The 16,695-nt window shown below is 39.2% G+C and overlaps 2 protein-coding genes across 2 annotated transcripts; both read right to left on the bottom strand.

The window, feature by feature from the left end:
• Positions 1-394: 394 nt before the first annotated feature.
• LOC145987595 (odorant receptor coreceptor-like) lies at positions 395-15,429 on the bottom strand. The gene is made up of 5 exons (XM_083121953.1): positions 15,358-15,429; positions 14,976-15,075; positions 13,911-14,015; positions 972-1,127; positions 395-460 (listed from the first exon to the last, which is right to left on the bottom strand). Exons 1-5 carry the CDS (start codon positions 15,363-15,365, stop codon positions 395-397), a joined length of 435 nt encoding a protein of 144 aa, XP_082978079.1. The 5' UTR covers positions 15,366-15,429.
• A 150-nt stretch (positions 15,430-15,579) lies between these two features.
• Positions 15,580-16,341, bottom strand: LOC145987584 (odorant receptor coreceptor-like). The gene has a single exon (XM_083121932.1). The coding sequence runs from the start codon at positions 16,339-16,341 to the stop codon at positions 15,580-15,582; it is 762 nt and encodes a 253-aa protein (XP_082978058.1).
• Positions 16,342-16,695: the final 354 nt, after the last annotated feature.

The following is a 16,695-nucleotide window of genomic DNA, read 5'->3' as shown; positions in this document are numbered from 1 at the left end:
CTGGTTAGAATTTGCAGAGTTTACACGTCGGTTCACAATTCATCCAATTGAACACATGAACAACCGGGCGTTTGCAGCTGCGTTGTTACATGAAAACAGATTATTACAATAAAAATCTTAGTCAAAACATCCCCGAGCGTCTCTTTCCACAAACACGCACGCATAAATGCCGATTGCAAAAGTTTCCATTGGACTTATGTTCTATCAAGAGGGCTGCGCTGAAAAAAAATCTTGACCTTCTTGAAACCTTACTGTATATAGAGAAAATATAATGCGCAGAGAGAGTGCTTTTTGCATTTATTAGTACATATTTATATAAGCAGTGTTACATTTACATCTGTCTTTATTACATTGGTGACAGGTGGTAGTCGGTTGACTTCATGGACATTGTGATTCAGGCATCGTCTCCTTTGTCAAAACTCATCAGAACCATGAAATACGAAAAGGATGCGGTGACAATCTGAAATGTCAGATAGAAACATCATTAGAGAGTATGGCTGTCAGTGAAGTGAAAACAAAATTTTTAATATCTACTATAAGCAGAAATAGAATAGTCAGGACTTGGGCCGCGGTGCTGGAATCTTGCGGGATACAATGTAGGACCCATGAATATTGAATGAGGATGAAGGGAATGTAGGAATCATACAGAAACATGGAAGAGGGAGGAAAATAGTTCGTGTAAATTATACTGAAGAAATGACCTTACCTTCGAACTTGGAGAAAATGCAACAAGGAGAAACTTTCTTATTCACTAAGCTCAGCATTCATATTGTAAAACGTATTTTAATGATAATTATGCACTCAATTCCTGAGTTACTGTGCATCATTGCCAAAGAATTTCGCGACTGACCAGACTGTTGCTGTCCTGTCGAACTTCATCTTTCTTCTTTGTCGTCGCGTTTAGCCAAAGTGGAAAAAGCGACATAAAATAACCAAATCAAACTCTCTCCACACCCTATTATCGTTCTCACCGACAGGAAATTCTCCATGGACAGTGAGTACATCCCAACGCCTCTGAGATCCAGAGCCTTCTTACTGCGTAGCAACAGGTTCCTCAGCGTTGTCTTCACTTTCGAAGGCGTCCTATGCCACTGCTTGCCGTATGCTTCGTCAGTTATGGCCAGACTCTGAAAGACAACACTTGATGATGATGACGACAATGGCTGTGATTATTATTATTATAATACATTATTATTATTATTATTATTATTATTATTAGCCGCTTAGATAGAGAATGGCGTGGACTGGACAATGTATCCTATCGAAGGTTCCGGGTTTGAGTCCTGGGCTGGGCATTTTTCTGAGAATCCTTTCATCCTTCATTTAACCACCAAACGTCGCCATTGGGCTGAAGAATGATGTAAATAAGACAAATGTGAAACTTGAATGTGATTTACATTATACTTTTATAGCATAATGCAATTCACTTATTTCGATGAGCCTTAGCGTGTTCTGAGCATTTTGTGCATATTAAACTGACGAGTGCACAACAATAAGTCAGAATTTTAAATATGTATCTACGTATCTGGTATATGAACTTGTACGTAAGTTATTTTGACTAGATCCATCTACAAAGTTGTTCCAAAACACATCGTTATTACGAATGTTATTACAAAGGTTTGTTTTTGGAACCCGACCAGCCAATCGCGTTTGATACCATTAAAAAGGTAATTTAAAAAACGAATATAGTGTAAAAATAGCACAATAAATTCCTGATTCGATATAAAAACCAATTATTACAATTCCATTTCAAGTCAATATGAATATTACTTTTAAGAAGTTATTGATTTGTTTAATTCCTGCCATCTGGAGGAAAGTTCAAAATAACATGTTTTTTTTCGTACGGCCAAGAGTCTCACTTTTTTGTTCATAATAATCTATGATAAAACGTCTTAATCTTTTTCTTTTGATACTGAGTTCTTGTACGTGGAATGTCTACCATTTAATGATTGTTGAACTTGCAGCTAAAATAATTAATTTGAGCTATAACTCCATTAAGCCTTGTTTCCATGATTATGAAAAACTAAATATGCTGACCAAGGCAGTAATTTATTTTATTAAAAAACATAAACTAACGTAACGTTTCAACCTTCTAGCAAGGTCTTCTTCAGACTCTGTATCAAGTACAAAAGTAACCAGATACAACAAGAAGGGCAATATATATACACAAACATTACTCCCTCCAGACTATTTAGAAAGTTGTTTGGAACTTTCTAGCAGATGACTTTCACTTTCCAACTTTACTTTCACCTAAAAGGCTAAACACAATTACTTCCATATAGAATGTGGTTGGACTTTTTAATCTCAAGCTCTTTTCCCTTCATTTTTCTTCCTTCTCCTCTCCTCTTTTTCTCTTATCCTTTCCACTCTTTCCAACATCTTCTTCCATTCTTTGTTTAACTTCAGTCCCCCATTCCAGTTCATTGTGTCTTCTTCGCCTTTCTTCTCTATTTCCTTGGCTTCCTTCCATTTTCTCACTAGCATTCTCTTCTCCCTTCCTATCTGCTTAGCCTCATCCCACTCTATGTCATGTCCTGTTTCTCTCGTGTGTTTAAATATTGCATTTCTCTCTCTCTTAAGTCGTACATCATCCCTATGTTGTTTCAACCTGTCTTTCAGCCTTTTTTTCGTTTCTCCTATGTACACACTCTGACATTCTTTACATTTTACTTCGTAGATAATCCCTTCTTCTTCCTCTTCTCTGTTTTCCTTTTTCTTGTTAGCATTCCTCGCTATTCCTAAGATGCTTCTCCCTCCCTTCCTGTAAGTTTTAATTCCTGCTTTCCTAAGCACTTTGCATATCTTTTCTGTGGTCTTCCCCATACTCCTTATTCCAAACCTTCTCTCCTCTTTTTCTTTCTCTTCCAATTCTCCCCTGCCCGTTTTCTTACTTCTTCTGTTTATGTCCAGTCTATCCTGCTTCTCATAGCCATTCTTTTCCAGCTGTTTCCATAGGCTATTTATTTTGAATTCTTTTTCACATTCTTTCATGCATATTCTCTTGATTCTGTCCTCCATATTCTTTATAAAATTTCTTTTTGTCACCTCACTTACATCACTTCTTTTGTGGCAGAATACCCCTGCTGCACACTTCTTCTGATGCCAAGCGGTTTCAATTTCTTGTCCTCTTTTCCTTTTCATCCTTAGAAAAGAAATTAAACAAAGTTATTGACGTGTTAGTAACACAGCAAGAAAGCAGAGCAGTTAAGAACAGTGAACAAGTAGTAGACCTCATAAAAGGACTTAAGTTAAATGAGATGAAGACGACAATGTTTAGCTTAGACGTGAAAAGTATGTTCCCGAGCATCAAGAGGGGACACGTTTTGGACATTATTAAAAAGAGAATGGGACAAGAAATTATAGGAGAATGGGATAGTGAAAGGGTAGTGAAGGCGCTGGAAACCATTTGGAATAACGGTTACAGTATAATGGGAGATAAAATAATGTTAATGAGTGAAGGACTAAATATAGGTTCCAGTCTAAGCCCAGCATTGGCTGAATTGGTTATGAATGAATGGGAAAAGAAAGTGATAGAAAAGGGAGGTGACAAAATGATTCTGTTTTGCAGATATATGGACGACTGTTTTGGCATATGGAAGGGAACGAAGAGGCAGCTTGACATTTTTGCCAAAGAAATTCAAGATGAAGAAAGAGGGATATTATTGGAACTTGAAATAGAAGAAGAAGACAAGTTAAGCTATCTAGATATATTGATGAAAAGGAAAAGAGGACAAGAAATTGAAACCGCTTGGCATCAGAAGAAGTGTGCAGCAGGGGTATTCTGCCACAAAAGAAGTGATGTAAGTGAGGTGACAAAAAGAAATTTTATAAAGAATATGGAGGATAGAATCAAGAGAATATGCATGAAAGAATGTGAAAAAGAATTCAAAATAAATAGCCTATGGAAACAGCTGGAAAAGAATGGCTATGAGAAGCAGGATAGACTGGACATAAACAGAAGAAGTAAGAAAACGGGCAGGGGAGAATTGGAAGAGAAAGAAAAAGAGGAGAGAAGGTTTGGAATAAGGAGTATGGGGAAGACCACAGAAAAGATATGCAAAGTGCTTAGGAAAGCAGGAATTAAAACTTACAGGAAGGGAGGGAGAAGCATCTTAGGAATAGCGAGGAATGCTAACAAGAAAAAGGAAAACAGAGAAGAGGAAGAAGAAGGGATTATCTACGAAGTAAAATGTAAAGAATGTCAGAGTGTGTACATAGGAGAAACGAAAAAAAGGCTGAAAGACAGGTTGAAACAACATAGGGATGATGTACGACTTAAGAGAGAGAGAAATGCAATATTTAAACACACGAGAGAAACAGGACATGACATAGAGTGGGATGAGGCTAAGCAGATAGGAAGGGAGAAGAGAATGCTAGTGAGAAAATGGAAGGAAGCCAAGGAAATAGAGAAGAAAGGCGAAGAAGACACAATGAACTGGAATGGGGGACTGAAGTTAAACAAAGAATGGAAGAAGATGTTGGAAAGAGTGGAAAGGATAAGAGAAAAAGAGGAGAGGAGAAGGAAGAAAAATGAAGGGAAAAGAGCTTGAGATTAAAAAGTCCAACCACATTCTATATGGAAGTAATTGTGTTTAGCCTTTTAGGTGAAAGTAAAGTTGGAAAGTGAAAGTCATCTGCTAGAAAGTTCCAAACAACTTTCTAAATAGTCTGGAGGGAGTAATGTTTGTGTATATATTGTAGAGATATGGAGACTATTAGACCGAGAAAACCTCGTCATGTTAATATTCACACTTGTTTATTTCCTGAACTTGTCCGACCAGCGAGCGATCTCAAGAATGCGCTAGCTTGTAACTTCCGTAAAACCAGGAACTGGAAAGGCAAACGCGTGGATCTAAACAGGATCTACCGCGTTTGAAAGGTTTAACAACCTTTCGACGCCTAGAATGATAAAAGCAAGCTCCTACCCGGAGCTCGCTCTCTTTTGATTCTGACACTCATCGACGCTACATGGAGAACTAGTCCGATTACATTACAACACGTTACACTGCTAACTACGACGATGGAACACGGAGTTACCGCTGCCTAGCATGCTACAAGGCGCAAGGGATCGCTTGGCTTGGTGAACTGAGGGTCGCTGGATAGAACCTTGGAACTGTCACGATTCGGTCTGCGAGAAGCATTAGGACAAGACATCACACACATCTACCAGGTATGAACAAGCGTGAATAACCTTTTACACCAACTTTCCATATCTCTACCCTCCTACGGAGCAGGTTCAGCCAACAGCCATTATTAAGCTCTACCTAAATGTTTAAATGAAACTTCCCTGTGACCTCTCAGAGCCCAGGTAAACGGGCTTACAACATGGTGGAGTTGCTTCAGGCCCTTTTTGCAATTAAGTACCCTCCTGTACGAATTGCTTTACATTAAATTATTCTCTCCCCCCCCCCTCCCTCCCACTTTGGGAGCATTTTTAAAGTAAATTTTTAGTAATTCCAACTCATACTCCCACAGTACGCTTAAGATGCGTCAGACCCAGTGACAATTATGTGTATTACCCTATGAACAACAACCTCTCTTTTTCTTTTATGCCGAGCCCCCCCCCCCCCTTTTTCAACAAAAATCTAGTTCTTCTGCATAACATGTATTCAAGCATCATTCACACAGGAATGAGAACACTTGCTTATACTTATTTGATCAGCGATATGTGAATGACATAAATAACTGTATACCCATACTTTCATTTGTTCTTTGGTCAGCACGACGAACCTTCGTTTATGAATACGTCACAGATAGCGTTGCACGAACACCTAGATTCCTCCCTCGACCAAATCATAGAGTTGGCAACTGCAATCACGGCAAATCCAATAAATTCACGACCTTTATCCCCAATTCCCTCCCCTCCACTAACACGGTTAAGGTCTGCTAATAGAAATTACCCTCAATTTGTCCTTGGACTACAAACACCCAACAAAAACCAACCCCAACCCTTAGCAAGTACCCCAGCTCCCGTTTCAACTTCCTCTAACACTGTTAATAGTTCTGGTAACGTAGCTGTACAAATTTTCACCACTAACATGGCCACCCCAATCCCCACTGCATTGTACCCGGCACCATTTAGCGGAAATGACCCTAAGCACATTGACTCATTTTTCCTCAAGTTCCAAAATGTAGCACACGCCGCAGGATGGACGGAAGCTAAGCGTAAAGAAATGTTACCTTTATTTTTGACGGACACCGCTTTAACTTATTTTCATGACATACAGAAACGACCCAATTTTGTAGACTTGACATACACCCATATCAAAGACGAGCTAAGTACGCTATTTAAGGGATCATACTTGTCAGCAGATCCTGTACAGATAATTCTCCAGAGAAAACAGGTGGTAACCGAGCCCATTCACACCTACGTTATTGCTAAAAAGGCATTAGTCCAGCAATACTTCCCGAACGCCACTGAAGAACAAACTCTCTCTTACATCATCACGGGACTGCGAGCCAAATACATTGGCTGTTTAACCAACAAACATTTTGCTAGAACAGAAGAATTAATTGCCCACCTACAGAATTTTGAACGCCAGCAGTCATTAATTAATTCACGTATGTTGGAGGAGAAATTGGAAATAGATCAGGCAATTGCACAGGCAAGCTTACCGCAGACATTCACCCCGACACCACTTCACAGCTGTTCGCATGCACAGGTCTATTCCCCCCTCCCCAGTAATTCTCACACCTTGACTCAGCACTTTGTACCATACAACCAATGTCCATCTCCTTCTCTCCCACCATTGACACATCAAGTCCAAAGTCTACAGTCCGATCCTGCTTCTGTAAATAGTTCCCACACAGTGTATCAAGGAATGTATCATATACCGAGTTCTGATAGTGCCCGCTGCGCGGCGATACCAGCCGTACCCAGAGTAGAACACGCTCCAAGTGCTACCTCTGGTGACGAAATAAACAAACTCTCGTCACAAATGTCGAGCATGTCTCTCTTTTCGAACGAAGAGATCAATGCGAGTTCTCTCTTCAATCTTTGCTCAAATGTGCTGGAATTTGCGAAGACGGCTAATCAAAACGCACATAACAGAGGTTTCAACAAGGGGAATAATAAGTCCTCTTCCTACAGAAATAATAATAATTCTAGAGCTAATCACAGAGGTAACTTTCGATCGAACTCAAGAGGCCAGTTCAGAGGTAATAGTAACAAGAGGTTTCAACGTCGAGATCAGGCTAATCGCGACGATGCAAATACCTCAGCCTGCAGGTTTTGCGGTCGTTATAATCACGAGAGCGACAATTGCTTTTACAAGCCACAACGAGAGAGCAGTTTAAACTAAAATCGTCTTCGACTTGCAGGAACGAAATCGAAGATAATAGCAGATTAGATAAAGTTCCTATAATTGAGAGAAATGGCCTATACTTTATTAATAGTAGCATACAAGGGAAACAGGTAGATTTACTTATTGACGTGGGTTCCCAAATCTCAATTTATCCTTCCCACCTTCTCCCTACTGAAAGAAAAACATACAAGGTACAATCCACAATCCAAGGTGTGTCCGGATCGAAACTGAGTGTGTCTGAAATTGTAGTTCTTCCTATCATAATTGGAAAGCGTAAATATTCGCACCCATTTAGAATAGTAGATTCAACTAACGTCCCTCCCCTTTTAGGAAATGACTTTTTACGAACGCAGAGGTGCGAAATGTCGTTGAAAGACAACACAATAACTCTTTGTCATTTAGGACGTACTCCAAATTATAGTATTTTAAGATCAAAGTACAAGACTCACCAGCTGTCACATGACATATTTACTCAGATTGAAAATGCAAATGTGTATGAGGGAAAAGCTACCCTTTCAAACACAGTTCAGTTAAGTCCACGAACAGAAACTTATATCAATTTGAACATCACCACTACGACACCTAACACCCCTAAGCCTGTACTTTTTACCCCATCTGCTTCCCTTATGGCCCAGCATCCAGTAGTCCTTCCCAATGATACAGTAAACACTCAGTCACCTGTAATTCCCAAAGACAACCCTATAGAAAAGACTAATCTTGACAAGAAAAATGATGATGATGATGATGACTTATTTTTTCATCAAGTATTTCATGCGCAAGCAGCAGATTTTGATATTAGTTCAGAACAACGTAAAGACCCCTATTTCAGAGACATTATTGACTTATTAGAAAACAAAGACAAAGCTAGTGACCCTAAACTAGAAAAGCTTTCGTATTCTTACGTACTCAAAAATGGAGTCTTATACAGGACTAATAAAATCAAAACTGGTAATAGGGATAGACTTTGTATTCCCCATGCATTAAGAAATCAAGTTTTCGATCTTATTCATGCACACAAAATGAATGGAAGTCACCAAGGTGCACAAAAGACATATAATTTAATGCTTATGCGTTACTTTTTCCCTAATATGAAGAAATTTGTGTACGATAAGGTTCGACATTGCATCCCTTGTCAGATTTCAAAGAAACCACAAGGTTCTAAGCCGCATACGCTGCAAACATTTCAACCAGCCCAAATTCCTTTCCAACGAATTCATATTGACGTATGTGGTCCTTTAGTTTCTTCAAAAACGCACAAATACAAATATTTCCTATCGGTAGTTGATAGTTGTACAAGATATGTAATTACAGCTCCTTTGGCTAATCACGATGCACAAAACATAGCAACAGCCCTAGTTGAGAAAGTCTTTTTAGTTCATGGCATCCCGGAAACGATCTATTTAGATCGTTCAACACCCAATTCAAGTTTACTCTTACGAGAGTTAGCTAATATCACAGGTGTACAACTAAAATATGTAGATACTTGTGCACATTTCACGAATGGTTTAGTTGAGAGTTCATTTAGTTACTTAAAGAAAGTTATGAGAGTTTTTGTGTTAGAAAAGAAGGCTTCATGGTGTGACTATTTAGCTAGCGCAGCGTTCAGCCACAACGTTACAATCCATTCTGGATCCCTCCAGAGCCCGTATTTTACTTTGTTTGGCTACAACCCAAGGATCTTAGCTGACGCTGTCCTTCCTTCGAACCCCGACAATGTTTCCCAGACGAACGCACAGAGACTTGAACTCCTGACTTCCATACGTAAGACAGCACATGACAACCTGCATAAGCGTTACGAACAGCAGAAAAAGTACGTAGACAGCACTTCTAGGAAAATACAGTACTCACCAGGACAACATGTATGGATTCTAGATGCCACTCCAACTCCAGGTGTGTCAAAAGCCTTTGCGTCCTCTTATAAGTACAAAGGAACTATTCTTCGCAAAGTTAATGAGAATTCCTACGAAGTTACTTACATCGACGGCAGAAACAAGGAGAAATCTGACACTATTACTATTTCTAGACTTAAAGCCCGCTACGACTAGTGCCATAAAAACCCCACTAACATTCATTAACACGCCACTACGTTAACCTCCTCTTTAGCCTCCTCGCTCCGTACATTGCACATGCTAGCATTCCCTGATTCAGCATTTTCTCACGCTCATCGACTCCCCTCCCCCCTCTTTCCACTTCCAGTGCTCGCACTGCATTTCTGCGTTAGAACGAACTCATTTTTATTTTTTAATACAACATGGTCATTTTTATTTTTAACAAGATCAGGATTACAGAATGCTATCTCAATCGTCGGAACATTTATAATACATCTCTTGCCTAATAATTAATTTTTTTTACAGATATTTTAATGTTATTTTATATTTTGCGATTAAACGCATAGTAATAGTCAGAACATATCACTTAGCTGATTTGACTAATAAGTACTTAGTGTGTTTATGATTCTAACTAGCAAATATTTTTTTCCCCATTTGCTGGTACATATACGCTCAAATGAAGAAAAAGTACAAAGAAATAAAGAACGAATGAACTAAGATAGAACAAGATCAATGATTTAAAGAACAAATGAACTGCGTAGAACTTGCTTGAACAATTGGCTTTTTGGCCATAGCAATTTTTTTTTATTTACGCTTAGGTGTAACGCGAACTGCTTCTTTGAAAGCTGCAATGCACTAAATATGTTAATAAAGCATATAATAAAATAGGCAAATGTTCCCACTCTCTCCTATAATTTTATAGTTCAAATATTGATAGCATACAACATGGTATAGCTCATATCCCATGAAATTAAAACCTACTCTATTTTTCAATGAACTTTTACACAAATATATTCCTTACTCTTTTTCACTTCTTTTTCATTTTTTTTATTAGCAGCGAATCGAAGGCGCTTAAACCTTTGTCCACAAGACACGTAAAATCCTTGCAATTGCTTTTATAAACGACATTTACACATATTACAGAAGGAAATGTCTCGTAATCACTTAGTTCGTTCTATTATCGCTGAATTCTCCTTTCTTTTCTCATTTCATTCCCGGCTAAGCCGACTATTCTAACTACCCCCCCCCCCCGTTGCCCCCCGGCGAACTTTCCTTACAACATGGAATTATTCCACCTACTTCCCCCCCCCCCCGTTGCCCCGGCGAACTTTTCTTCAGGTAAACCTGTTAATCATAAACAGGTCCCCTTAAAAACTCTACATCCTATAAGTAATAACGCCCCTTCGCCGTCATTCAAATCAGATATTACCTCCCCTCCCCCCCAAAATAATTCACCAGTTTTAACTGAAAGTCCCTTTTCAATCGATTTTATAACCCGTCATCACTTATTGTAAATCTGCTCCACTACCTTTTGCTTTTTCCTAATTTTTCCCTTTACGCTTGTTTCATTATCTCATCGCCACGGATGTTCCTGGACCCATGACGACCACCGGCTTGTACCATCGAGCGACAGACCTAGGCTCATCGCAGAGACCGACGACGATTTTGTGGAGTCCCAGCCCCAACAAGGACCCGTTCCCGTCTGGACCCCATGGCTGATTTTTCCATCTCCTACGCCGCGACCCAGACGTGGAGCGCTTTACCCCGGACGTCTCTTGACCCACAGCGCCATCGCAAAGTTGACTTCCAGACTGCCTTCCCATGACGATCTACATCGACAAGGCCCCGCCCACTCCGTGCATCCTGCACTTGTTTACTGACGACACATGATACTTATTGTTATCTTACATCGGCTACAAGTGTTCCGGTGCTCAGCTACTTCAACTACCGTAAGGCACACGCATGTCCATTACAGTGCCAAAGTTTGTGCCCATGGGTGCTACCCATACTGGATTAGAGATACGTCTCTTTCTTTTGTGTTTTTTTTTTATTATCGACAGCTGCACAGAACGTCCAGCCTATGGCGGCATGCAGTTTACAGAGTTGCCATAGGTAACATACCTCAAGGCTCCGCCCAGCATCGTGTATGTTCCGCCGAGTGTACTTTGAACTCAGCAAACAGTAAATACAACCGCTTGCGGTTCCCGGCGTTTCTTCACACTGTGCTGACATGTGTTTTTTTTATTATTATTATTGTGCTGTCATCACTCAACCAAAACTAGTTCAGTGTCACACTTATGTAAATATTTTTATCCATGCCTCAAGACTTAGTTAATTGTGCTCGTACTTTTTGAGTTTATAAGAGGCTATGACCTACAATTTAATTTTTTTTTATTATTCTACGTGTTTTTATATTTTTTTTTCTCAACGGTGTTTGGTGCCACGATATGATATGACTCTTCTGGTGATTTCAATTTTTTTTTACGGTGATGTGATTCTTCTACTGATTGGTTTACTGTATTGGTTTTCTACGAGTTTTGATATGTTAATAAATCATAATTTTTAAATATAACCTACTCCGGACGAGGTAGTCGACCATCATAGAGTGGTTCGATTATTTCAACAAGGGGAATGTAGAGATATGGAGACTATTAGACCGAGAAAACCTCGTCATGTTAATATTCACAGTTGTTTATTTCCTGAACTTGTCCGACCAGCGAGCGATCTCAAGAATGCGCTAGCTTGTAACTTCCGTAAAACCAGGAACTGGAAAGGCAAACGCGTGGATCTAAACAGGATCTACCGCGTTTGAAAGGTTTAACAACCTTTCGACGCCTAGAATGATAAAAGCAAGCTCCTACCCGGAGCTCGCTCTCTTTTGATTCTGACACTCATCGACGCTACATGGAGAACTAGTCCGATTACATTACAACACGTTACACTGCTAACTACGACGATGGAACACGGAGTTACCGCTGCCTAGCATGCTACAAGGCGCAAGGGATCGCTTGGCTTGGTGAACTGAGGGTCGCTGGATAGAACCTTGGAACTGTCACGATTCGGTCTGCGAGAAGCATTAGGACAAGACATCACACACATCTACCAGGTATGAACAAGCGTGAATAACCTTTTACACCAACTTTCCATATCTCTACCCTCCTACGGAGCAGGTTCAGCCAACAGCCATTATTAAGCTCTACCTAAATGTTTAAATGAAACTTCCCTGTGACCTCTCAGAGCCCAGGTAAACGGGCTTACAACAATATATTGCCCTTCTTGTTGTATCTGGTTACTTTTGTACTTGATACAGAGTCTGAAGAAGACCTTGCTAGAAGGTTGAAACGTTACGTTAGTTTATGTTTTTTAATAAAATAAATTACTGCCTTGGTCAGCATATTTAGTTTTTCTTAATTTGAGCGTCCAAATAATAATACGGCCAACTGCTTTCAGGTGCGTAGCGAGACTCATCGGGGTCCCGGGGCAGACTATATAGTTGCCCCCCCCCCCTCAGTTACTGGTATGATAGTGGCTGGATCTAGGAATACAAAAAAGGCTTAATTTTAGCATATGGAGTGGTTAACCAATGTAATTTCCATGATTAGGGTTAAATGTGTGTTTATTTGTGTTTGGCAAATGCTTGAGAATAAGAGAGTATATAAAATAGCTAATAAAATAGATGCTGTAAAACACAACACATTCTTCACTCAGTAACAAATTAATAATTAATTACAATGCTTACATTATTTATTAATTGTATCATTGTTTTTGTCTATAGAATCATCTATTACTTTGTTAAAGTTCATGTTTTGGTTTTGTCATTTTCAAGTAAAGGCAGACTACTAAGTGTTCCTGACTCACGGTACTAAGTAAATAGGTTTTTATAATTTTCAATTTAGAAAACGATCTCTCTGCCTTTGCTACTGTGTACATTTTACTTTGCTACTCCTCTGCTCCAAGACTGAACAGTCAATAATAAAATGAAAGTGAAAGATTCAATTTTCCTCTTCAGGCCAGTAGCTCCACTTCTTTCATTTGGCTTCCTGCTTGTTAATTTATGTAAGAAATATCTTTCAGAGCATCACAAAACTTCTCCTTAAGAGCATACACAGCTTCATATCTTCCTGCCCATCGAATTGGATTATACTTTTTGAGAGTTCGGCTCGGAGGTTATTTCGTGTTCAAGATTTTATATCTTGCTAGTGCAGAGCAGAATACTGTTAGGAAAACTGTTTCAAGAAAACAGGGCTATTTCCCGGTTACTTTCTACAGCATCTTTAAGATCCAAGTTGAAATTATGACTAATGCAATGTATGAAATAATGATTTTTTGAACGTACAACGATTTTCCGGCCAGCGTTGCAATCCTATCTTAATTGTGTTAAATTATGCACATTTTTCCCCGCTAGCATGATATACTTAGCATAGTTGGAAATCATGGAATAAATACTGCAGACGTCCATCTATACGAAAAAGAACGGCCTTCAGTCTCACACGTAATAATAATCGGACTGCAGTGAACCAGTCTAATGAAATGATAAATCGGGAAAATACATAAATTCGGGGCCCCTTTACCTTGTGGCCCCGGGGCACAACCCATGCCCCTCTCTACTTTCCAGTATATGTTTGTCTATGATTTCCATCAATGCCTTCAAATGAATGGGAATTATCACCCGTGCCATCTTTGGGCGATCCTTCGCTACACGCACAATCAAGATAACACGGTTTCGACTGTGAACGCATTATTTCCTAGTTGACACTAAATGTCTGTGATCAGGTACCTCTATAATAAGTCGATTTCCATGGAAGCAGAAGACAAAGAGCTGGATCAGCGAGACTACCAGGTACTCAATCAAACTCATTATCTTCAAGCCATATCCACGAATCTGAAAAAAAGAGAGTACGATTTTAACGAGAGTTGAATGTCCTAGATTTCAATTCTCTGTGAATAGGTTTACTCACTTCCCATATGAGAAGATAATTAAATTGAAGAAGCGAAGTTTAATATTAGTTATGTGGTTTAAATATGTGAAAATAAGTCAAGTTGAAATTACTAAATATTCGACCAATTAGACTATTAAATTCAAGAGAAAAGTATTGACAGGAATTTCTACTTAAGTATATACTTAATACCAAATAAAAAATGTAAACATGCAAAAATCAGTATCTAATAAATATTTTTTTTCTGCAAGATATTCTCGGTATACGTGTAGACCTAATACAACGATGACGGGTGCAATAATAGGCCAATTGTCCATTCGCTTTTCCTTACAGTCTGCAGTAAGGATACACTCTGTCTCTGTAATTTCTGGAGCAAGCAAACGAATACAAGTCCTCTGCCTAAGTAGTGACTCGAGAGGTCCCCACCAATAAACGCGTGAGAGTCGAAGTGAATGTATGGAGGGGGAAAACGCGGCCGCAGCTACCAGCCATTTGAAGCAGCGCGCACTGCTTTGCTCCGCCCACTCGCCTTCTCCCCTTCTTCACCGTTATGCACGACTTTGCTCCACAGATTCCCGAGACAGAGAGTAAATAATTGGTAAATTGTCCATAACTATGCAATGCGATGTTCGATAACAAAAAAAGGTAAAGTGCTCCCCTGTGCTTAGCACCACGCCATGAAGGCGTATAGGGGGTGTGAGGTTCGATAACAAAACATAAAAAACTAGGAAAGCGAGGGAACCCTCCGCTCTACATTACACCAGAACAATTATATGTAGGATGATTGGTTACTCCAATCATCCTACAGAAAACTGGATCTAGTTATTATAATTTCTAGTTTCATATCTAATTCAGGATGTATAAGCAGGAAATTTATACACGATTTATAAACAGTCAATACTTACTGTTGTCGCCTGAAATGTCACTGTGCAGATAGCCAGAACGCTGATGACAAATTGTACAAACACAACTGGACCAAATAACATGTTAATTTCCTTAACGGACCTGGAAAGAAGTGAAAGCAATATAATTACACCACTAATGTATGAATTCCAGCCTAAGAAGTAGCTATAGTGTGTGTGTGTGTGTGTGGGTGTGTGTGTGTGTGTGTGTGTGTGTGTGTGTGTGTGTGTGTGTGTGTGTGTATACACACACATACATACACGTGAATGTTCACAAATACTCTTTGGACACTAATCTAAATCTCTGGTATTCTTGAACTCAATGACAAGACAAGCTTTCTATCAGACGCTCTCGTGAGCAAGATCAATCATCTACCATGCGTACCTGCCCATCGAAGTCTTCTTGATTTAGTTATTCTAATAATAATAATAACAATAGGAGATTAATTCATTGTATGCTGCCCAGAATTATGCAGTCTCTCCATTTTAACTTCGAATAATTGTCTGATGGTTTTATTAAAAAAAAAACTTAGTGTAAATTCAAGGTAAATGCAATTTCTACACTAGTATGACACTATACATTTGGCAAGAGTTAATCAACCATTTTTTACCTTGTAATAACCTGATGCAGCTGGACACAGTACACAATAGCATCATCAACTTTCTGGTTCTTATTTCTTGCAAGTTGATTATTTTCTTCGTCAATTGATGCTGAAGAACTCTCATTGTTTTCATCCGCTTCCAAGCTCAGATCTACAAGCTTTCCAAGTGCCCATCGTAGATGTTTCATCATGGCAACTATGTATATAAGTACTCCAATGAAATAAGCGTCAAAAGTTCCGCCCTGAAAGGCTATGTAAGTGGCACCAACTGTCTGGCAGAAGGTCATAATTTCATATGCTGGGCTACGCAGAGCATTGAAAGGAAACCAAGCGTCTGCAGGAAGTACCCTAAAGACGGCACCACTGGTATCGTTGCCAATGATTTCAGGTTTCCAGTCCGGCGGTGGCTGGGTAACGGTTAGCGGAAAGAAGCACCACTTGAACACCAAAGAAACTGCAGAAATTGTTATCATAAGCGACAATGCTTTACTATACTTTCGTGAAACTTCAATCAATTCCTCTCTGGACTGACGAAACTCTTCAAAGTTAGAATCCCTTTTGAACTCTATGTTCCAAGTTTCTTCAAGATCTTCAAATGTATCCCTTCTGAAAGCGTAGTAAGACATTTTGCAGAAAGAATTAGTGTTGTACAGAACAACTACAACGTTTCTTGTTGCTTTATCGATGTCCGTGATATTGAGCACAAACTCTATAGCTGTTGTGATGCTGTGACAATCAGAAAACACTCTGATCACACTTCTATACATCGTCAACAAAAATTTCCTCTTCGTAAACCATACATTTCGAGGCTCCTCAATCATCCAGTGACCTGAATAACGTAATAACTTAAAATTCAAGATTAGCATGTCCCTCATGGCAGTGTGTTCAGCCATTTTGCTATAACTCTTCACCCACAGCAGAAAGCAACCAGTACGTAACACACAAACTTAATATCCATTTGGTCTTTTGCAGATAGATATATAGCTTACAATATAAAAAAATATAAAAATATTTCCCCGCTACCAATTAGAATGTTCCGAAACAGAAAATCTAACTAGTCATCTGTCTTCCTAAGACAAACATGAACTTTCGCAAATTAAACGCTCTTGTTCATAATTACC

The sequence above is a fragment of the Lepisma saccharinum genome, chromosome 5 (assembly GCF_977018435.1).
Source record: "Lepisma saccharinum chromosome 5, izLepSacc3.1, whole genome shotgun sequence".
NCBI classification, from domain to species: Eukaryota; Metazoa; Arthropoda; class Insecta; order Zygentoma; family Lepismatidae; genus Lepisma; species Lepisma saccharinum.
The sequence above is the reverse complement of the archived record's forward strand: the minus strand, read 5'-3'. Positions and strand labels throughout refer to the sequence as shown.